The sequence below is a fragment of the Bos mutus genome, chromosome 3 (assembly GCF_027580195.1).
Source record: "Bos mutus isolate GX-2022 chromosome 3, NWIPB_WYAK_1.1, whole genome shotgun sequence".
In the NCBI taxonomy this organism is placed as follows: Eukaryota; Metazoa; Chordata; class Mammalia; order Artiodactyla; family Bovidae; genus Bos; species Bos mutus.
Window position 1 is genome coordinate 117124768 of NC_091619.1, and position 24041 is coordinate 117148808.

Below are 24041 nucleotides of genomic sequence, written 5' to 3' on the forward strand. Positions count from 1 at the left end.
GAGCAGCGGCAGGGAGGACCCTCGGCCCAGAGCTGGGCACGGACGAGGGCTGACGGAGCACACGCTCCCATCACCATGGTGACCCCCAGGGGCGCAGGCAGGAGGCGCTGAGTTTCCAGGAGAGAGAGGGAGGTGAGCTCAGCCCTGGCCTGTGGCCTGAGGGTGGTGGGGCTGGGGAGACAGCGCCCCACCCAAGTGAAAACACACAGGGGTGCGGCACCTGTTCGGGAGCAAGATACCAGAGCAGGGTGCAGCCCACGGGCAGGGGAGATGCGAGCCAGGACGTCTGGCTTCAGTGGGGCAACCACAGGAAGGCAGGCCCTGAGCCCTGCTGTTAAACCAGAGGCCGAGAGCGCTCCCGGGAAGTCACAGAGGGCGCAGCATTCACCGCGGCCTCAACCAGCGGGCCTGGGAAGGGATGGACTGGGCGTCATGGGCCGCAGAGCCCACAGCTGACCACCCAGAGAGCCGGGGACAAGCGGCGGCCACGGCTGCCTGCGCGGCTGCATGCTGGGGGCCTGCGGCCGGGCCCCCAGGGAGGGCACTGGGGCTCGCCGCAGCAGCTGCAGGTCAGCCACAGACACCGCTCCTGCCCTGGCCGAGGCCGGCAGCTGTGGCCTTCTCCACACCAGGCCTCTGCCTCCTGGAATGTGGGCCCTGCGGATCGGGGACCCGTGTCCTTGGCCTTTGCAGGGTCCTGGGAGCCCGGGACACGCTGCAGTGGGGGAGGCACTCAGGGCACAGGTATACCACAGAGGAGTGGCCATTGCCTCGGGGGCGGCAGGGGGCAGGAGGGGACACGGCCGTGGCAGCGTCGGGGAGCCTACAATGAAGGCGGAGCTGAGCAGCGGTGCGAGGTGTGAAAGCGGATGACAGTGATTCCCACGCAACGGAAAGGATTAAACAACGCAACCCGTGGTTGACTGGAAGACAGCACAGGAAAGCGGCCGACTGTCTCCCAGACGAAACACTGAGAATAAGTACAGCCCCCGACAAGACATTCCCGAACCTGACACTCAATCGACTGAGTGAGTACGGACAACAAACGGTGCATCTCAGAGAGCAGGAGCTCTGGTGCGGCTGTGCCTGGGCGGTGGGCCAGCACCCAGGATGGGCAGCAAACGGAAGGGGACACTAGTCACCACTAATCCCGGAAGTGAGCTCCAGCCAGGCGGCTCTCACGCCCTGCACCAAAATGAACTCTAGGCTGACTATACAGTTACACGTTCAGTTCAGTTCAGTCGTTCAGTCGTGTCCGACTCTTTGCAACCCCATAGACCGCAGCACGCCAGGCCTCCCTGTCCATCACCAACTCCCGGAGTTCACTCAGACTCACGTCCATCGAGTCAGTGATGCCATCCAGCCATCTCATCCTCTGTCGTCCCCTTCTCTTCCCACCTTCAATCTTTCCCAGCATCAGGGTCTTTTCCAGTGAGTCAGTTCTTCACATCAGGTGGACAGAGTATTGGAGTTTCAGCTTCAGCATCAGTCCTTCCAATGAATATTCAGGACTGATTTCCTTTAGGATGGACTGGCTGGATCTCCTTGCTGTCCAAGGGACTCTAAAGAGTCTTCTCCAACACCACAGTTCAAAAGCATCAATTCTTTGGCACTCAGCTTTCTTTATGGTCCAACTCTCACATGCATACGTGACTACTGGAAAAACCATACCTTTGACTAGACAGACCTCTGTCAGCAAAGTAATGTCTCTGCTTTTTAATATGCTCTCTAGGTTGGTCATAACTTTTCTTCCAAGGAGGAAGTCTTTTAATTTCACGGCTGCAGTCACCATCTGCAGTGATTCTGGAGCCCAAAAACACAGTCTCTCACCGTTTCCACTGTTTGCCCATCTATTTGCCATGAAGTGATGGGACCAGATGCCATGATCTTAGTTTTCTGAATGTTGAAATTTAAGCCAACTTTTTCACTCTCACTTTCATCAAGAACTTCAGTTCTTCTTCATTTTCTGCTATAAATGTGGTGTCATCTGCATAGCTAAGGTTATTGATATTTCTCCTGGAAATCTAGATTCCAGCTTGTGTTTCATCCAGTCCAGCATTTCTCATAATATACTCTGCATATAAGTTAAATAAGCAGGGTGACAATATACAGCTTTGACGTACTCCTTTTCCTATTTGGAACCAGTCTGTTGTTCCATGTCCAGTTCTAACTGTTGCTTCCTGACCTGCATACAGGTTTCTCAGGAGGCAGCTCAGGTGGTCTGGTATTCCCATCTCTTTAAGAACTTTCCACAGTTTGTTGTGATCCACACAGTCAAAGGCTTTGGCAGAGTCAATAAAGCAGAAGTAGATGTTTTTCTGGAACTCTCTTGCTTTTTTGATGATCCAGCAGATGTTGGCAATTTGACCTCTGGTTCCTCTGCCTTTTCTAAATCCAGCTTGACTATCTGGAAGTTCACAGTTCATGTACTGTTGAAGCCTGGCTTGGAGAACTTTGAGCATTACTTTGCTAGCGTGTGCTGCTGCTGCTGCTGCTAAGTTGCTTTGGTCGTGTCCGACTCTGTGCGACCCCATAGACGGCGGCCCACCAGGCTCCTCCATCCCTGGGATTCTCCAGGCAAGAACATTGGAGTGGGTTGCCATTTCCTTCTCCATTGCTAGTGTGTGAGATGAGTGCAATTGTGCGGTAGTTTGAGCATTCTTTGGCATTGCCTTTCTTTGGGATTGGAATGAAAACTGACCTTTTCCAGTCCTGTGGCCACTGCTGAGTTTTCCATATTTGCTGGCATATTGAGTGCAACACTTTCACAGCATCATCTTTTAGGATCTGAAATAGCTCAACTGGAATTCCATGACCTCCACTAGCTTTGTTCGTAGTGATGCTTTCTAAGGCCCACTTGACTTCACTCTCCAGGATATCTGGCTCTAGGTGAGTGATCACACCATCATGATTATCTGAGTCATGAAGATCTTTTTTGTATAGTTCTTCTGTGTATTCTTGCCACCTCTTCTTAATATCTTCTGCTTCTGTTTGGTCCATACCATTTCTGTCCTTTATCGAGCCCATCTTTGCATGAAATATTCCCTTAGTATCTCTAATTTTCTTGAAGAGATCTCTAGTCTTTCCCATTCTATTGTTTTTCTCTATTTCTTTGTATTGATCACTTTTGCTTCTTTTCATAGCTATTTAAGGCCTCCTCAGACAATCATTTTGCCTTTTAGCATCTCCTTTTCTTGGGGATAGTTTTTATCCCTGTCTCCTGTACAATGTCACGAACCTCTGTCCATAGTTCTTCAGGCACTCTGTCTATCAGATCTAGTCCCTTAAATCTATTTCTCACGTCCACTGTATAATTGTAAGGGATTTGATTTAGGTCATACCTGAATGGTCTAGTGGTTTTCCCTACTTTCTTCAATTTAAGTCCAAATTTGGCAATATGGAGTTCATGATCTGAGCCACAGTCAGCTCCCAGTTTTTTTTTTTTGCTGAATGTATAGAGCTTCTCCATCTTTGGCTGCAAAGAATATAATCAATCTGATTTCACTGTTGACCATCTGGTGATGTCCATGTGTAGAGCCTTCTCTTGTGTTGTTGGAAGAGGGTGTTTGCTATGACCAGTGCATTCTCTTGGCAAAACTCTATTAGCCTTTGCCCTGCTTCATTCTGTACTCCAAGGCCAAATTTGCCTGTTACTCCAGGTATCTCTTGACTTCCTACTTTTGCATTCCATTCCCCTATAATAAAAATCTTTTTGGGGTGTTAGTTCTAGAAGGTCTTGTAGGTCTTCATAGAATCATTCAACTTCAGCTTCTTCAGCATTACTGGTTGGGGCATAGACTTGGATTACTGTGATATTGAATGGTTTGCCTTGGAAACAAACAGAGATCATTCTGTCACTTTTGAGATTACATCCAAGTACTGCATTTCAGACTCTTTTGTTGACTATGATGGCTACTCCATTTCTTCTAAGGGATTCTTGCCCACAGTAGTAGATATAATGGTCATCTGAGTTAAATTGAACCATTCCAGTCCATTTTAGTTTGCTGATTCCTAAAATGTCAGTGTTCACTCTTGCCATCTGCTGTTTGACCACTTCCAATTTGCCTTGATTCATGGACCTAACATTTCAGGTTTCCTATGCAGTATTGCTCTTTACAGCATCAGATTTTACTTCCATCACCAGTCACATCCACAACTGGGTGTTGTTTTTGCATTGGCACCATCTCTTCATTCTTTCTGGAGTTATTTCTCCACTGATCTCACAGCCATTGGAGGGACTGTGAGGAGATACCCCATATCCAAGGGCAAAGGAGAAGCCACAGAGATAGTAGGAGGGGAAAACCGTGTTTGGAATCATCCCCATACCTGCCAGAGACGCTTACAGGGCTCAAACATACCTTGTGCACACGAGGACCCAGAGACCCCACAGATACTGAGTCAGATCTGTCTTTGGGTGTCTCCTGTGGAGGTATGGGTCAGCATGGCCTGCTTGCAGTGGTAGGGGCTCTAGGTACCGCAGACTTGGTGTGACATAAGCCCTCTTGGAGGAGGTTGCCATTAACTCCACCATGGAGCTGCCAGAACTTAGTCAGGAAAGGGGAAACAGACTCCTGGAGGGCACAAACAGAACCTTGTTTGCACCAGGACCCAGGAGAAAGGAGCAGTGACCCCACAGGAGGCTGACTCAGACTTGCCGTGAGTGTTCAGGAGTCTTCGGCAGCGGCGTGGGTCGGCAGTGGCCTGCTGCACGGTCGGGGGCACTGAGGGCAGCAGTGCATCATGGGACCTTTGAAGGAGGTCACCATTATCCTCATCACTTCCACCATAGTTTGGCCTCAGGTCAAATAACAGGGAGGGAACACAGCTCCACCCTTCAACAGAAAATTGGATTAAAGACTTACTGTTCCGTCCATCGGAACAAGACCCAGATTCCCCCTCAGTCAGTCTCTCCCATCAGGAAGCTTCCATAAGCCTCTCATCCTTCTCCATCAGAGGGCAGACAGGATGAAAACCACCATCACAGAAAATGAACCAATCTGACCACATGGACCACAGCCTTGTCTGTCTAAATGAAATTATGAACCATGCCATGTGGGGCCACCCAAGACGGACGGGCCATGGTGGACAGTTCTGACAAAACGTGGTCCACTTCAGCACTCTTGCCTTGTGAACCCCATGAACAGTATGAAAAGGCAAAAAGGTAGGACCCTGAAAGATGAACTCCCCAGGTCAGTAGGTGCCCAACATGCCACTGGAGAAGAGTGGAGAAATAACTCCAGAAAGAATGAAAAGTTACAGGTAAGCAGGTGAAAACCACAGTGTAAGAAAATCGTTTGTAGAATCTGGGCGCAGCCTCGTACAGTCTCATCCAGGGTTGCTTCCTAAGCACGCTAGCAAACTGGGCCCTCAAGGACAGGATGGATGGAGTGGACCGCAGAGTAGACACTTCCACATGGCCAAGTTCAACTGGGAGAAGGCCCTTCCCGTGGCAGCCGGAGGCGGGGTGGGGTGTGCTTTAGGGAGTCCTCACGAGTCAGGGAGAGCAAACCTCCCCAGGAGAAGCAGGCAAGAGGAAAAACAAATGCAGAATCGACGTGTGGAAGTGAGCTGTGAGCTGAGGCGTGCAGCACCCCAGGGACTGGACAGGCCGACACCACCAGAGCCCAGGGCTGGCAGGGCAGGGGAGGGACACGACCAATGACCTCCAGAGGGTGAGCCCTGGACGCAGAACAAAGGTCTGAAGAGCTAATCCCCGTGAATTTAGACAAAGTGGAAAATGGGCCAACAGCGTGCGTGCAGCGGCCTTGCACACATGGACGGTGAGCCTCCAGGCCCATCAAAGGCACGTCGGGCAGACATGCTGGGGTTCCTGCGTGGGAGCAACAGGACCCCACAGGGCGCTAGGACAGCAAGCTGAGGCTCAAAGTGAACCTTTGTTTTGATGGGTGGATGGACAGATGGAGTGCATGGAAAAGCACACGTGTGTGCATGGAGTGCTGGAGGACATGTGTGCACGTGTGCACAGATTAAAATCTAAACACGTTCGGGGCATTATCCTTGAGTAGACTGGGATGCTTTATGCTGAGTTCATCTTGCACAACCAGAATGAAGACTGTCTTCATTTGGGGAAAATGATGTTGCAGATAAATAGCACAGAAAGATGTTCAGGGCCTAGACTACAATATGACCATGCTCCCGCTTTAGATGTGCATGTATGTGCGTGTTGTGCACACGCATTACATATGATGTCTTCTGTTCAGTCGCTAAGTCATGTCAGACTCTTTGAAACCCATGGACTGCAGCACACCAGGCCTCCTTGTCCATCACCAACTCCTGGAGTTTGCTCAGACTCATGTCCATTGAGTCGGTGATGCCATCAACCATCTCATCCTCTGTCGTCCCCTTGTCCTCCTGCCCTCAATCTTTCCCAGCATCAGGGTCTTTTCAAATGAGTCAGCTCTTCACATCAGGTGGCCAAAGTATTGGAGTTTCAGCTTCAACATCAGTCCTTCCAATGAACACCCAGGACTGATCTCCTTTAGGATAGACTGGCTTGGGGACTCTCAAGAGTCCTTTCCAACAGCACAGTTCAAAAGCATCAATTCTTCAGCACTCAGCATTCTTCATGGTCCAACTCTCATATCCATACATGACTACTGGGAAAACCATAGCTTTGACTGTACAGACCTTTGTCAGCAAAGTGATGTGTCTGCTTTTTAATATGTTGTCTAGGTTTGTGATAGCTTTTCTTCCAGGCATCTTTTAGCTTCATGGCTGCAGTCGCCATCCACCGTGACTTTAGAGCCCAAGAAAATAAAGTCTGTCACTGTTCCCACTGGTGTCTATATAGACTCTCAGATGAAATTGGAAGCACACACACCAGTATCGACCATGGTAATTTCCAGGTGCTGGGATAAGTTATTTCCCATTTCTTACTTTTGTGTATACATGTTCTGTAACTTGTAAGAAGTCATCGTTAGGAAGGTTTCCTTCTGGCAGATGTACCAGGAAGGTGCTTCACAGCCACGTTATGTGTCCCAGGGTGGCTTGCAGCCAGAACTGGCTGAGGCAGGTCCAGAGGCCCACCCGCAGCCTCCACGGGGAGCCCCTCTGCACAGCTAGCCCAGCTCCAGGGCGACGGCCAGGCCCTCTCCTCTGCCCAGCTGCCTTCCTCAGCCCTGCCGGGAGCAGCAGATAGGACGGCCCCCAGCGAACTTCCCTCGGGGAAGGAGGGAGCCCCACGAGGGAGCCCGGCCCTCGACAAGACACCCTGGAAATCAGGTCAAACCAGCACGGCTGCAGACACCGCCCTGACCAGCGAAAAGCCTTCTGGGTTGGGGTCCTCCCCTGCTGGGCTGCAACCCCCGCCCCCGACCTCCTCTACCACCTGCTCACCCCGCCCTCCACCATTCTGCTCTCAGCAGCAAGCCCCTCCCTGGAGTACCTCCCACCTTCCTGCTAGAAGATGGGGTCCCCGGCCCTCACGCCTCACCACCCCTCCTCCCGCCCCTCCATGGGGGCAGACGCGCCACCCGGGACCCCCATTCTTGGCTCACGGTCACCCTCTAGTTTCCCCTCCATCTCAACTGGGGGTGATTCCCACATCCACCAGCCCCCCTAGAACAGCCCTGGCAAAGCAGATGTTCAGTAAATGCACGTGGAAGAAATGGATGCCCTGGCCACTAGTGGGCATCTTGGAGCCCGTGGGCAGGAACGGGAGGTGCCGCCCCACCTCCTGTGAGCTGTGATGAGCCCAGACATCCCCACCTCCCGGCAGCACCTCCAGAGCACACTCCAGTCCTGATGTGCACACACCGCCCTCCTCTCCGACAGACAGCCAAGGCCAGGGGGCCAGCGAGACCAGATGCAGAGCCCCTGGCCTGGGTAGGGCTGCATGCATGCCTGCTGTGGCTTCAGTCATGCTGAGTCTTTGGGGTCCCATGGACTGTCGCCCACCGGGCTCCTCTGTCCCTGGGGTTCTCCAGGCAAGAACACTGGAGTGGGCTGCCATGCTCGCCTCCAGGGGATCTTCCCCACCCAGGGATCAAACCTGCGTCTCTTATGTGTCCTGCACTGGCAGGCGGGTTCTTTTACCACCAGAGCCACCTGGGAAGCCAGGTCAGGGTGGAGAGGGTTAAAACCCCTCCAGCGGGGCTGCTTTATTTCAGGGTCAGTGAGCAGAACCCCTGCCCTAGAGTCCTCAGGGCCAGCAGCCCAGAGGCAGCCCCACAGGCGGGTGCCAGCAGAGGGGACCGGCAGCCCAGCCTGCCTGGCCGCAGAGCCCAGCGCTGCTTCTTCACTGAGATCCATCCACCCTCAAGGACTCCTCCTCCTGCTGCTCCCCTGGATAAGAAACTGGCAGGGAGCGGGGAGCCTGGAGGTGAGGGACCGGGACGTCCCTGAGGAGCCCACATGCCCGCACAGGACAGTGGCAGCTGCTGGAAGCACCGCCCAGAGCAGTCTCTGCTCTTGGGCCTCCCCTCTTTCCACCACAGCAGGGGCACCCGGAGCCCAGGGCCCGATGTGGGGTGAGTGCTGCACAGGCACGCTCTGCTCAGAGCTCACACGTGTGCGGGATACACGGTGAGAACCAGGTAACTGCTCCTCAGAGATGAGGCCTCTGTCCTGCAGCCCCTGAGGTGAGGGCGCTGTGGCCAGATCCAGGGTGCCCCCCACAGCAGTCTGTTACTAAAAGACCCATTTCATAGAGTGGGAAATGGAGGGGATGCTCCAGGGGCACGGGCCCAAGGGCAGGGGTCCATCCAGCCTTCACTGGAGCCGAGGACAGGGTCTAAGAAAGAACAGGGCATCCCTGCTTCCCCCCACCCCGACCCCAACAGGGCCCAGGCTGCCTAGCCATGTCCCAGGGGACAGTTCTGCACAGCGCCCCACCCACCAGCGGCCTCGCCGTAGCAGCAGGGCCAGGGAAAGTCATCGCCCTCAGCCCTGGGCTCTCCTCCCTGCGTGCCTCCTGTCCCCACACAGCCCCCTCCCGAGGAATTCCACAAAGTGGCTTGAACTGGGGAGATTTCGGGGCACGACCGGGGTCACCCTGCCAGCCCTGCAGCAGCCCAGCCACCGCCTGGACTCACCGATGGCCGTGAGGGCATTGCAGTCCTTCTTGTGGAAGTCGGACCAGGCCTTGGTCTTGCAGTACTTGCTGCAGGTCAGGATCCCATAGCAGCGGGTGCACGGTGCCAGGCGCACCCCGATGGAGCGGCCGCACTGGTAGCAGAACTTGAAGAAGGGAATCCTGCAAGGGAGTGGGCAGGCAGTCAGGGGGCACCCGGCATGTGTGCCTGAGGCCCAGGGGCCCTGGGACCCGCCACGTCCCGCGCTCAGAGCAGCCGGCTTGTGAGCCCTGGTCTAAGCATGTCCAGCCCAGTGCTACCAAGAACAGGAAACAAACCCCCACCCTGTGCTGGCCAACCCGAGCGGGCAGGAAATGACACCCCCCTACTCGGAGACCCTCACATCATCACCATGGCAAGGGGGTGGAAGGAGTCTGCAGTGGGGGAGCCAGTTCTGGGTGGGCCTGCAGGGGGCATGGGGCAGTGAGCTGGGTGCATGCCCTTCCCCCTCCTGCCCACCCACCCCCACCCTGCCCACCAGGGTTTCCTGGGCAGAAACTATCTGGGATGCCCATGGGGATAACACAGCATTGGGCATCCAGAGACTGCCCCCAACAGCAGGGACGGGGCAGAGCTGAGGCCCAAGGGGGCCAGCAGTGGAGGGGCAGGGAGGGTGTCGGGTGCAGGGCAGCACCTCCGCCTTGACAGGGGTGGGGGGCGTCTCCGAGCAGCAGAGCTGGGCTCACCCCCACTTAGCCACTCCCCCCGCCTGGGGCCATGGAACCCACCCAGAGCCACAGAGGCCAGTCCACAGGTGAGCCTGCAACCCCCCCACCCCCATCCTGGCTTGAGCCATGGCCGGCAGCAGAGCTGGGCCTCTCGGGAGCGACCCTGCCCTGGGCAGGGAGGTCGCGGCGGGCTCAGCAGCACCACCCAGCCGGGCAGCACCCAGCACTTACTGCTCCTGCTCCAGCAGGTCCTGCCCCTTGGGCATACCGCCCCTCCGCTTCAGCCGGAGGCAGGGGGCCAGCTCCGCTGCACCAAGAGAGACCCACGTCAGGCTCCACGGCCCCCGGTCGTGCATGATGCCCACGTGTGGAGGGCGGCACTGTGCTGCCCGCCTCCACCACCCAGTGAGCCCCCTCCCTGGCCCTGCAAGGCAGGCGGGGTGGGCAGCACAGTGCTTGAGCGGCCCCCAGCAGGTCCGAGGGTGCAGAACAGGGTGCATCCGTGAACTCTGCAAGCCTCCTGGCCGTCGGCCCCAGCTCCAGGTTCCCAACTCCACCTTTAATGGCCACAGGGCAGCACCAGGTTCCCTCTGGCCTTGGCCAGCTCACACGCCCCTCTGGTCTAGAGACCCTTGGCTCTGCTCTCTGGCCACTGGCGGCAGGATGCCCAGAGGGCTGGGGGACAGGAGAGCAGCGAGCCCCCCACAGTAATCAGCTGATGCTGAACCACACCCTCTGCTTTCCCGTCCTTAGACAACGCATCAGTCCTCTCAAGGAAGGCCACGCATCCTCCACTCCCCCGGCACCCCTTAACACGAGGAGCCCCACAAAGAAACACCCGTTGGCCAGGAGAGTAGAGAATGTGGGAGACCCTCCTTCCTCGCTCTTCATGCCCCCCAGCCCCCAGGACCACTCCCCATGCCGTTGTGGGGTCCGGAAGCAGCTCTGTGAGTGACAGACTGGGCAGGGCCAACGTAGCCTCCCGAACCAACTGGCACCAGAGTGACGCTTCTGGGGGAGCTGGCGATAAAGCAAGATGTAACTTTAACTCTCCTTTGCAAATCAGATGCCTTTCCTTCATTTTTCTTGTCTAATTGCATAGTTTACAATTCTGGTACAATGTTACATGGAAGGGGGAGAGAACATGTTTCCGTCCTCTTCCCGACCTTGGGGTGAGCGTGTGCCCAGCCTCTCAACACTGACTTGATGTGTGCGGTGGGGGTTTTCTCTCAGGCGCCGTTCATCAGGTTAAAGCAATGCCCTTCTCTCCTTTGTTGTGTTTCATCATGAAAGGATGTTGGATTTTCTACATCAGTTTTCTGTTTTTACATCAATTGAATTTTTTCTTTCATTTTAATAGTGTAGTATATTGCATTGACAATTTTGTTGTTGTTAAACCATCTTTGCATTTCTGGAGTAGATCCCACTCAGTCACGGTAGGCAGTTCTTTGGCACGATGCTGAGTTTGCTTTGCTGCTGTATGTGTATTGCTGGCCACAGTGTGCAGCATGGGGATCTTAGTTGCCCAACCAGGGATGGGCCTTGTGCCCCTGCCTTGGAAGCACAGAGACTTAGCCACTAGACTGTCAGGGAAGTCCCAGTTCATTAGTATTTTGTTGTAGATTTTTGCATTTATATTCATAAAGGATATTGGTCTTTAGTTTTCTTATAATGCTATTGTCTGGCTTTGGAATCAGTAATGAGGCTTCGTAAGTTAGGAAGTGTTCCTTTCTCTTTAATTTTCTCATGAAAAGGATTTGTGCTAATTCCATTTTAAATGTTTGGTATACTTTACCAGTGGAGCCATCTGTGCCTGGGTTTCCCTTTGTTTGGAGGTTTTTTGTTACTTACGCAATCTTTTTAATTGTCATAAATCTGGGCAGATTTTTAATTCCCTCTTTAATGAGTTGGGGTACATGCTATGTTTTCAGCAACTTGTCCGTTTCATTGGTGCTCCAACTCGTTGTCATAAAGTTGTTCATAGTATTCTCTCATAATTCTTTTCACTCCTAAATGTTTGGTAGTAATGTCTACTCTTTTAATTCTGCTTTTAGTAATTTGAGTCTTCATTTTTTTCCTGGTAAATCTAGCCAAATGTATCCGTTTTCCTGATTTTTTCAATGAACCATTTCCAAGGTTTACTGATTTTCTCTATTACTTTTCTATCCTGTATTTCACTAATATTCTCTCTAAAAGACACACATACATTTATCTAGTGGCAAACTAGCTTACTTCAGGTTTAGTGAGCTCTCCTTTTGCAGGTGTTTTAGGGAGCACGGTTAGGTTATTGATTGAGATTTTCCTTTTAATATAAGCATTCATAGCTATACATTCCCTGCAATCACTGCTTTAGCTGCATTCCATGAGTTTTGATATGTTGTCTTCTTCTGCATTCATACCAAAGTACTTTCTAATTGCTTTTTTAATTTCTTCTTTGACCCCCTGGTTATTTAGAAGCATATTGTTTTATGTGATATCTCCAAATGTCTTCCTGTTATACTCATTTCTAATTCCATTCTGTTGTGGCCAGAGTACCTAATTTGCATTCTTTCTATGCCTATAAATGTATTAAGAGTTTGGGGGGGGGGTGTTCTTTTGACCGGGCACATGGTCTGCCCTGAACAACATCCCACATGCACTTGAGAAGAATATGCATCTGAAGCTTGGTGGTTATAGTGTCTGTAAATGAATTAGGTCTCGTGGTCCAATGTGTGTGTGTGTGTGTGTGTGTGTGTGTTCAGTCAACTGAGTCGTGCCCAACTCTTTGTGACCCCATGGACTGTAGCACGCCAGGATTCCCTGTCCTCTCTAGTCTAACAGTATTGCTCAATCTTCTTTTCTCTATAATTTTGTGCCTAGATTTTCTACAAATTATTGAACATCGGAAATTGACATCTCCAACCATTTTATTATTGAATATTTATGTTGCATTTCACGTGTGTCTTTTCTGCTTTGTTTATTTGGGTGTCTGCTGGTAGATGTATATAGGTTTATAATTACTTTATCTCCCTGATTAACTGACTCTTTCATCATTTAAAAATGTCCCTCTTTATTGTCCGTAATATTTTTGCTTTAAAGTCCACTTTTAGGTGACATAAGTGTAGCTACTCCAGCCTTCTCGTGGTTGTGATTTTCATGATGTAAGATTCTGTTTTCATTTTACTTCCAATCTCTTTGCATCACTGAGTCTAAAATATGTCTCCTGTGGGGAGCATGTAAATAGACTTTTCTTATTTTTATTCGTCTAATGGTTTCTGCCTCTTGACTGTATCATTCGGTCCACTCACACTTGGCGTTATCCCTGACACCGCTGGGTTTACTGGTTTCTGCCTCTTGACTGTATCATTCGGTCCACTCACACTTGGCGTTATCCCTGACACCGCTGGGTTTACTGGTTTCTGCCTCTTGACTGTATCATTTGGTCCACTCACACTTGGCGTTATCCCTGACACCGCTGGGTTTACTGGTTTCTGCCTCTTGACTGTATCATTCGGTCCACTCACACTTGGCGTTATCCCTGACACCGCTGGGTTTACTGGTTTCTGCCTCTTGACTGTATCATTCGGTCCACTCACACTTGGCGTTATCCCTGACACCGCTGGGTTTACTGGTTTCTGCCTCTTGACTGTATCATTCGGTCCACTCACACTTGGCGTTATCCCTGACACCGCTGGGTTTACGTTTGCTGTTTCACGTTTTGTTTTCTGCGTGTCTTGTATTTTCGTCCTTCTACTCCTCCTTTATTTACTTTTTGCATTAAGTGAATACTTTTAAATGTAATGTTTAATTTCTTTAATTATTTTAAACTATACTTTTGTTATTTCCTTGAAAGTGAAAGTCACTCAGTAATCTGACTCTTTGCGACTCCATGGACCATACAGCTCATGGAATTCTCCAGGCCAGAATACTGGAGTGGGTAGCCGTTCCCTTCTCCAGGGGATCTTCCCAACCCAGGGATCGAACTCAGGTCTCCCGCATTGCAGATGGATTCTTTACCACCTGAGCCACCAGGATTACAATAAATAAAATCCATACGTATATGCTTATAGTAATGTTTCTATAAAGTGGTTATATATAAATCATGCAAATTTCTTTTTAAACCTGTTAAGAAAACATGCATTTATTTTTTATTTTTACAATTAGCTCTGCGAGTGCTCTTTATGCACATGGGGGACTTGATTTCCATCTGGAGTTACGTGCTTTAGTACTTCCTGTAAAGCAGGACTACGAGGGACAAATTCTCAAGGGTTCCTTCTTCAGGAATGCCTTTCTGTCACCTTCCTCCAGCTTCGCTGGATGTAGGATTCTCAGCTGAAGCTTACCGCTTTGAGCACTTGACTATGACATACCACTGCCTCCTGGCCTTCGTGGCTTCTGACGAGGGGCCAACTGCTGACTTCACTGGGGTCCCCTTGTGACGAATCATTCGGTCTCAGTATTTTAACTGTCGTGTGTCTGTGGGTGTCTGTGTTTATCCTATTGGGAGTTCATTAAGCTCTCTGGGTATATAGGTTGACAATTTTCAACAGATTTTGGGTGTTTTCATCACGGTATCTTCCACTACATGTCCTGCTCCCCTCTCTCCATTACGCCCTCGTGGCTGTGCTCAGCAGTGCCCGCGTTTCACTGGGGACCTGCTCATTTCCCATCATCACGCCCCCTCTGGGGCTGACAGTCGTCATTTGTGTGGTGGGCGGTGTGCAGGTGACAGGGTAGGGGAGGTTTGTGTTTGAGTCGGGGGCAGGGGGGTGTTATGGACACACCTGTATCCTTCCAAGATTAATTTGCTGAAAGCCTAACCCCAACGCCACGAGACTTGGATGGGGGCTTTGGGGTGATGGGGCAGACCCCTCTGGTGGGATTAGTACCCTGTAAAAAGAGGAAGTGCACGCTCTCCCTCCCGTGTCGAGGAGCCAGGAAGCAGCCCTCCCCAGAACCGGCCACGCCTGCTCCCGGAGCTCGGTCTCCAGCCTCCTGAACTGAGCAAACACCCGCTTGTTGTCTAGGCATCCCCCGCCCTGCTGAACTCAGGCCATGGTACCTTCACAGCCCCTGACCCGACGGGACAGGGAGGTCATGTGTGGGCACGCAGCTATGAGGTGGTCGGCGGCCACGAGCTGGTGTGAGGGTGAGTGGACGTGCGTGGCTGTGGGTGGGCTGGTGAGCGTGGGGGTGGGGAGGATTATGATGGATGGTGGGTGTGTATGTGTAACAGGGTGCAAGGCGGTTCTGTGGGGAAGGATGGGATGACTGTGCATGTGGGGAGGAATGGTGTGGGTATGTGGGGGGTGAGGGGGTTGGTTCCTGGGGGCTTGTGTGGGGACTGGGCTGGGGTAGCAGGTGTGTGAGGACAGGGGTGTGAGGGGTGGTGGAGGTGAGCAGTTGGTAGGGATGTGTGTGAGCGTGTAGGTGGGCATCTGGTTAGTAACTATTTGTGGGCTGGGGAACAGGGGTCTTATTTTGTGTGTGCAGGAAGTTTGGATATTGGGGTGTGTGTGCAACAGAGGTGGGTGAGGAGCTGAGGGTGCGTAGGTCTGTGGGGGATTTGGCAGGTTTACGTTAGTGTGTGAGTGTGTATGCAGCAGTGAGGAGTGCTGTGTATGGAAGGTGGGCATCTCGAGGCTGTGGGGTGCAGACAGACGGTGTGTGGAAAGGTGGGTGGGTGTGGGCTTGGAGGTTGTGTGTGTATGGACGTGTGTGGATGGGGGCCTGGCAGGTGGGGGAGGTGGGGAGGCTGGTCCATGTGTGTGTGAGCACACGCATGGGTGGTGGGCAGGCGGCGATGTTGCTGGGGGCCTAGGGGGTGGGGTACGTGTAAGGGAGTCGAGCAGGGCAGAGCATCGGGGTCCCCCCGCCCAGCTGCTCTCTGAGCGCCCCCGGCACCACTTCTGTCTCCCCATCACCTGCTGTGCGGGTTCCGGGCAGCGGACAGGAGCAGAGGTGTGGCTGAGGAGAGGCCACCGGTCCCGGCCCGCCACATAGGCAGCCGTGCCCCAGGCTCGCCGCTCGCCCTACCCCACCCCCCTCTCCTGGAAGGCACAGCCCCTCCCCTGGGCCCATGGGCTTCCCCGGGAGTCCACTCTCTTTCGCCAGCTGAGCCAAGAGACAAGCTCCTCGTCTGTGTGCCATGGGGTTCTGGATCCTTCGCCCACGCCCGAGGACCCGCCTGGCTCTCACTCAAGACTGCAGCTCAGGCTGGCTCTCCATGGGGCTAGAACACGCAGGGCCCTCGGGAGAGGGTGACCCAGGGCTTCACCCCTCGACCAGGCTGTCTACCAGCTCCACCCCCAGGGCGCTGCTCACCAAGCATACCGCAGGGCAGGGTTCCTCACCCCCACCCCCGGTGCAGGCACGTCGCCCCTCCTCAGGTGTCTTATCCCCCACCGTGGCAGCGGGGCCGGCAGGGGCTGGGGCCGGCTGGGACACTGGACAAAGGTGATGCTCCCAGACCTGTGATGGGGCCCCCTAGTTTCTCTTCCCAGGCTCACCTCCCCAGCCCGGGAACCCCCTTCTCAATTCCCCTTGCAGACATCCTTGGCAGAACATGTGAGGGCCAGGTGGACACTGGCCCAGCAGGCATGTCCCTTCCTGGCCCACCCCACACAGCCTCCTGGAGCCAGACCTTCAGGGGATGCCCCACACAGCCTCCTGGAGCCAGCCTTCAGGGGATGCCCCACACAGCCTCCTGGAGCCAGCCTTCAGGGGATGCCCCACACAGCCTCCTGGAGCCAGCCTTCAGGGGATGCAGCCCCTAGCAGAGGGCACCCATGCTCTTCCACGACGCATAAAGCCTGTCACACACGCTCAGGCCAAGGGGGCCTCCGGGTCGGCTCTGAGCTGCCTGAGGAGCCCACTGCAGCTGCCCACCCCGCTGGCAGCCCACCACGCCCACGCCCCCACACTGCCCGAACGCCCGCCACGCCCACCTCTCTTGCTCAGATGCAGCACCTTTGGGTCCCACTGGCACTCCTTGGCAAAGACAGCCTGCCGCAGCTGGAGGCCCATGTATTCCAGGAGCTTCTTCCGGGCCAGAAATGTCTCCCGCTCCGCGGGCATCAGCATGTGGAAGGGGCAGTGGGCTATCTTCCGGTCCTGCAACCCAGCGCCGGTCACCACCTCTGAGTGGGGCACCTGGCCCCCAGGCCACAAGGGGGAGCAGGTCCAGCAGCCCTGGCCCACCGCCGACACGGGGGCACACTGTGGTCGCGGCGATGATTGTGAGGACAGACCGGGATAACGCTCAGAGAGCCGGCACACAGGCAGCCGTGCTGGCAGCACATGCTTGGGGGCCCTGGATTTTCCCTTCTAGGAAGCCAGGGAGGACTTTGGTCAGAGGCACGAGGGACCTTTGGCCCGCCTTGCCCAAGAGTTGCTAAAAGCCCCAGATCCACCCCATCGCCAGTGAGAGACCCAACCCACCTGGAAGAATCTGAAGTAGCCATAGTCAACAGCTGTGCCCACGGCCGTTTTGTCCCCCTGTGAAAGTGTCACAGGGTTCAGGATGTCCGCCCCGTAATTAATGAGCCGGTCAATCTGTGGAGAACAGAGCCCACGTCAAAGGCTCACATTTGCCCCAGCCACCAGGGGGCTCTCACCCCCAGCAGGAGAGCAGGGCCACCCAGCTGGGCACCCTCCCAGGTGTGCGGAGTGTCAGCAAGACAGACAAGACAGACGGACGAGACATTAGGGTGGTGTGTCCTCAGAGCGACCCTCAGAGCAAGGTCCTGGGGTGGCCCTCCCTGACCCAACTGCACCCCCAGGGCACCCTGCTGAGGTCTGGCCCCACTCCGCTAGTTGTAACTGGCAGGAGGGCAAACCCCGAGCCGGCCTGTTTGAGAGACTGGGACCTGGTCCCCTTGCTGCAGTGCTTGCACCTGGACAAACGTCTCCTTCGGAAACAAAACACAAAGAAACCAAATGGACTAAAAATAGCTGGGTGCAGGTGCAGTTGAGGCAGATTATGGACAAGATACAAAAAGACCAGAAACCCAGCTGCCGCTTCTAAAGAGCCAGGGCAAAAGCAGGGTATGCGCACGTACCCTGCGCTCAACACCGCCGAAGGGCGGCAGACCACCTACGCCTCCAGACTGAGCCCTGGACACACCCCCATTCACCCCGTGTAGGAACAAGCTCACCCCGCCTCGGGATGAGCAAGGGAGCCCGTGACTCGTTCTCAGGTTCTGTAGGTTAAAGATGCCAAAAGCCCTAGTCCGCACATGTTCACCATCCATCCAACCACCCGGGGCACTCAGTAAGACCACAGGTACTGTGTGCCTGGTTGCAGAGACCAGCTATGTAAGTGTGTGTGTGAGTGTGTGGTGCTTGCACACGTATTCAGAGGCATGTGGATGTGTGTGCATGCATGTGTGTGGCTGCAGAGAGCAGCTATGTGAGTGTGTAGGGGTGGGTGCTTGCACATGTGTGCACAGGCATGTGGACGTGTGTGTGTGGTTGCAGAGAGCAGCTATGTGAGTGTGTGGTTCATGCAGACGTATGCACAGGTGTGTGGACATGTGTGTGCATGCATGTGTGTGTGGCTGCAGAGAGCAGCTATGTGAGTGTGGGGGGTGCTTGCACACGTATGCACAGGCATGTGATGTGCCTGTGCATGCACATGTGTGTGCATTTGGACCCCTGGCACACCCCGAGGCAAGGTCCTCCGCTCCTGACGCAGCACCAACTGCATTCATAGCAAACAGCATTCAGAGGCGCCCACCCAGACCACGACAAGGAAGGATGCTGTGCTACACAGAGGTTCTTTGGTTTCACAGTTTCATCGAGAAATGCTGACAGAACCACAAACCACAAGGCTCGATGTGACAGACAAGAATCACGCTGTCATCTACAGGAAGTTCAGAAGTCACACTTGCCAAGCAGGCGTCAGCAGGGTCGTTATTTGGGGAGACACAAGGCGGCCTCAATGACTCACCAGCCTCTCATCACTCAACCTTCCTTCTTCACAAACAAAAACCCTGGGTTCTGGGGGCACTGCCAGTGAAGCTTTGCTTCCAGCAGAGAAAGCACCCTGACCCAGGACACAGCTCCCCATCCCCCCCACAGGACACAGCTCCCCATCCCCCACCCAGGACACAGTTCCCCTATCCCCGCCCATGGCACAGCTCCCCCATCTCCCACCCAGGACACAACTCCCCATCCCCCACCCAGGACACAGCTCCCCATCCCCCACTCAGGACACAGCTCCCCCATCCCCCACCCAGGACACAGCTCCCCATCCCCCACTGAGGATACAGCTCCCCCATCCCCTACCCAGGACACAGCTCCCCATCCCCTACCCAGGACACAGCTCCCCCATCCCCCATCCCCCACTCAGAACACAGCTCCCCATCCCCCACTCAGGACACAGCTCTCCCATCCCCCCCCCACCCGGGGCACAGCTCCCCATCCCCCCCGCCCCCCATACAGCTTCTGGATCCCTGCTCATCTGGTTCTGTCACTGAAAACTCTAGAGTCCTGCAGCCAGACCAAAGCCAAGCCCAATGTCTCTCAAGACAAACTAGGGACTCTCGTCTGGCCTTCTGAGTGGGCTTGCCACTAACATATTTTAGGTCTATAAACTATAAAAGGCAAGAATTGTTTGTACTTTCTCAAGTGTTTGGAACATCAAGTCTTGAACACAGAGCAAGAGCCCACGAAGCGCCATGAAGCACCTTGCTGCAAGCAGGGCCAGACAGAGGGTCCAGTGCAGACCCCAGACCCTACCTGCCAGGCCTCCGCCTTTCTACCCTCCCGCCCCAGGGCCAGCACCCCCGCCTCGGCTCACCAGGGCCAGCCTGCTCTCCAGGCTCCTCTGGCTCTCATAGGTGATGTCACAGGCGACGCACAGGGCGCTGCCCAAGCCTTTGGTCAGAAGCATGTTGGGGTCAGCTCCGTAGGACAGCAGCTCCTTCACAATCTGGACACAGACAGGCCTGTCAGCACCCACCGCGCTCCCTCCCGATGAGCGGAGGAAGCGCCTGGAGCCAGGCCATGCAGGGCGGCTTCCCTGCTTCCCACCCCCAGGGGCCGCGGCTCAGATGGCGAGCCTGGGGCAGCCAAGCGGCTGCTCCCTAGCGAGGACTCCCACTACCCAGGGCAGCCCAGGTCCAGGGCTTCCTCAGAACAATATCCAGTTGCTCAGAAGTGGTCCCGGTGCCTCTCTGCTTTCCACCCGGGGACGCAGCCGGATCCTGCCGGGCCTCTCACCCCACAGGGTCAGGCACACGTCCTGCTGGTCCATGTCCCTGGGACCGGCCTGCCTCTACCCGGGGCAGCCGGTCACCGTGATCACCTGAGCACGTGCAGAGGAAGGGGCTCCCTTGCTCCCTGCTGCATCCCCAGTCGCTAGCCCAGGGGCCCCCGGGGAGCCCGGAGTCAGAGCAGCTGCTCCAGACACACGAGACACCGAGCTTGGCCCTCCAGGAGCTTCTGCGCCTGGGGTGAGGCTCTCCTCCAGGCTGCCTGTCCCCCACTCCAGGGCTGGTCATAGAGCAGATGCCCGCGTGACCCGCTGAGTGAATGACTCGGTGCACGAGCCAAGGCAGGAGGCGGAGGGGCCAGCAGAAGGGACACGGGAGCCCCAGCCCCTCACCAACAATGGCTGCCTCAGGCCTCCCCGAAATGCCATCTCACCAGAGAGGCCCTCCCGCCACCCAGCTGAAGGAGCCCCCGTCATTCTCCTCCCCTCACCCATCATCACTTTCTTCATAAACTTACTGCCTGACACTGTCGCACACCGGACTGTGGTCCATCTGCCCCAACTAGAACGTATGATCCCTGACACTTCTGTTTCATTCAACACCTAATGCCTGGAATGGTGCCTGCCTGGTACATAGACCATGCTCAAAAAATAACAGCTAAATGAAAGGATGAATAGGTGGGTGGATTATAGATGGGTAGATATAAAGGAATACCAACAACCTCAGCTATGCAGACCACACTACCCTAATGGCAGAAAGCGAAGTGGGACTAAAGAGCCTCTTGATGAGGGTGAAAGAGGAGAATGAAAAAGCTGGCTTAAAACTCCACACTCAAAAAATGAAGATCACGGCATCTGGTCCCATCACTTTGTGGCAAATAGATGGGGAAAAAACGGAAACAGTGGCAGACTGTATTTTCTTGGGCTCCAAAATCTCTGTGGATGCTGACTGCAGCAATGAAATTAAAACACACTTGCTCCTTGGAAGAAAAGCTATGACAAACCTATACTGTGTATTAAAAAGCAGAGACATTACTTTGCCAACAAAGGTCCGTCTAGTCAAGGCTATGGTTTTTCCAGTGGTCACCTATGGATGTGAGAGTTGGACTACAAAGAAAGCTGAGCGCCGAAGAATTGATGTTTTTGAACTGTGGTGTTGGAGAAGACTCTTGAGAGTCCCTTGGACAGCAAGAAAATCCAACCAGTCCATCCTAAAGGAAATCAGTCCTGAATATTCATCGGAAGGACTCATGCTGAAGCTGAAACTCCAATACTTTGGCCACCTGATGTGAAGACCTGACTCATCTGAAAAGACCCTGATGCTGGGAAAGACTGAGGGCAGGAGGAGAAGGGGACGACAGAGGATGAGATGGTTGGAGGGCATCACTGACTCAATGGACATGAGTTTGAGTGAGCTCTGGGAGTTGGTGATGGACAGGGAGGCCTGGCGTGCTGCAGTTCATGGGGGGGGTTGCAAAGAGCTGGATACGACTGAGCAACTGAACAAGACAGAAGGAGGGATGGATGATGAAGAATGGAGGGGTGGAGGGGTGGGTGGGCAGGTGGATGTGGAGGTGGATAAATGAATGGAAGGAAGGGAAAGTGCAGGACTGGGAGGATGGATAAGTGGGTGACCAAGTGGATGAGTGGATCACTGGGAGGATGGATGGACGGCTGACTGGGTGGAGAGTGGATGACTGGGAGTGTGGAGGGATGGATGGACTGCTGACTGGGAGGATGGATGAGTGGGTGACCGAGTGGATGAGTGGATGACTGGGAGGATGGATGGACTGCTGATTGGGAGGATGGATGAGTGGATGACCGAGTGGATGAGTGGATGACTGGGAGGATGGATGGATGGATGGACTGCTGACTGGGAGGATGGATAAGTGGGTGACCAAGTGGACGAGTGGATGACTGGGAGGATGGATGGACGGCTGACTGGGTGGAGAGTGGATGACTGGGAGTGTGGAGGGATGGATGGACTGCTGACTGGGAGGATGGATGAGTGGGTGACCGAGTGGATGAGTGGATGACTGGGAGGATGGATGGATGGATGGACTGCTGACAGTGGAAGTGGATGAGTGGATGACTGGGAGGATGGATGGATGGATGGACTGCTGACTGGGAGGATGGATGAGTGGGTGACCAAGTGGATGAGTGGATCACTGGGAGGATGGATGGATGGCTGACTGGGTGGAGAGTGGATGACTGGGAGTGTGGAGGGATGGATGGACTGCTGACTGGGAGGATGGATGAGTGGGTGACCGAGTGGATGAGTGGATGACTGGGAGGATGGATGGACTGCTGACTGGGAGGATGGATGAGTGGATGACCGAGTGGATGAGTGGATGACTGGGAGGATGGATGGATGGATGGACTGCTGACTGGGAGGATGGATGAGTGGATGACCAAGTGGATGAGTGGATGACTGGGAGGATGGATGGATGGATGGACTGCTGACTGGGAGGATGGATGAGTGGGTGACCAAGTGGATGAGTGGATGACTGGGAGGACGGATGGACGGCTGACTGGGTGGACGAGTGGATGACTGGGAGGATGGATGGACGGCTGACTGGGTGGACGAGTGGATGACTGGGAGTGTGGAGGGATGGAGGGACCGCTAACTGGGAGGATGGATGAGTGGATGACCGAGTGGATGAGTGGATGACTGGGAGGATGGATGGACGGCTGACTGGGTGGAGAGTGGATGGATGGAGGGATGGAGGGACCGCTAACTGGGAGGATGGATGAGTGGATGACCGAGTGGACGAGTGGATGACTGGGAGGATGGATGGATGGATGGACTGCTGACTGGGAGGATGGATGAGTGGATGACCGAGTGGATGAGTGGATGACTGGGAGGACGGATGGACGGCTGACTGGGTGGAGAGTGGATGACTGGGAGTGTGGAGGGATGGATGGACTGCTGACTGGGAGGATGGATGAGTGGGTGACCGAGTGGATGAGTGGATGACTGGGAGGACGGATGGACGGCTGACTGGGTGGACGAGTGGATGACTGGGAGTGTGGAGGGATGGATGGACTGCTGACTGGGAGGACGGATGGACGGCTGACTGGGTGGAGAGTGGATGCCTGGGTGGGCTAGTCAGGGGGGTGGCTGGATGGGAGGGTGGAAGAACAAACACCTTCCTTGGCAGCTGGGGAAGGTGGGAACCACCCAGGGTGGCCTCCCAGTGCTCTGAGGCTGAGTCAGCACCTCCCGGGTGTGCCCTCACCTTCATGCTCACTTCCTCCCTCCACCCTTCCCTCTGTAGGGCGCACCCCCCGTCCTCGCGGGAGGGGACCCTCCAGCAATCACACCATGCTGTCCCTGGGGCACCTCAAGGACAGCACATCCCAGAGCCTGTGTTGGAGAGGGGGCACGAGACAGACACACGCAGGTACACCAGCAGGGTAGGACTTGCTCACCAGGTCATTGCCACTGGCGATGGACAGGGAGAGCGGGGAGTGGCCGCTCCACAGCGAGCTGGGGTTGGCTCTGTGGGCCAGCAGGAGCCGGACGACGTCCCTGGCGCACTGGGCAGGAGAGAGGCGGGACGGCGGGTTACAGGGGCGCGTCCCCTCCAGGGGAAACTCACACAGCGTGCGGTCAGCCCGGCCACTGACTGCTCCTCCCTTGTACTAGGGCCCTGCCTGGCACACCATGTGCCCTGAACGCTGGATAGTGAATGGTGGGTGGATCCTCAAGCTGAGAAGAGGCTTTCCAAACGTCGATCATTTAAGATGGAAAACAGCGATGTCGGTGATGAGTAAGTTGATTTGAAGAAAAGAGGAGAGTTGGGGCCGCTCTACTACGGCTATTGCAGACTCTAACAGAGCTGTTGCTGCTGTATCGGGACTACTGCAGCTGGGCCGGGCACACGGCAGGTGGGGCAGAGGATGAGCCCTTCACCAGGACACACCAGGAGCAAGGAACGCAGGGGCACTTTCAGCCCTTCGCCCCCAAGGAAGCTATTGGCTTCCCCCTCCTCCTCTCTGGGATGTGCCTGCGGGAGTTGACCTGGACTCTCCTCACCACAGAGCACTCTGCTGAATCCCTGCTGCCCTGCGGACCCCAGGGGC

General features: G+C 54.8%; 1 protein-coding gene across 1 annotated transcript in view; it reads right to left on the reverse strand.

Moving 5' to 3' along the window:
- ANKMY1 (ankyrin repeat and MYND domain containing 1) overlaps window positions 1-24041 on the reverse strand; it is a 53961-nt gene that overhangs the window by 11449 nt on the left and 18471 nt on the right. Inside the window, exons 12-17 of the mRNA XM_070368632.1 lie at window positions 23388-23495; window positions 19542-19673; window positions 17180-17293; window positions 16687-16852; window positions 9992-10067; window positions 9054-9214 (exon numbers count right to left, since the gene is read on the reverse strand). Of these exons, the coding sequence (XP_070224733.1) occupies window positions 9054-9214; window positions 9992-10067; window positions 16687-16852; window positions 17180-17293; window positions 19542-19673; window positions 23388-23495 (757 nt within the window). The remainder of the gene's footprint in view (window positions 1-9053; window positions 9215-9991; window positions 10068-16686; window positions 16853-17179; window positions 17294-19541; window positions 19674-23387; window positions 23496-24041) is intronic.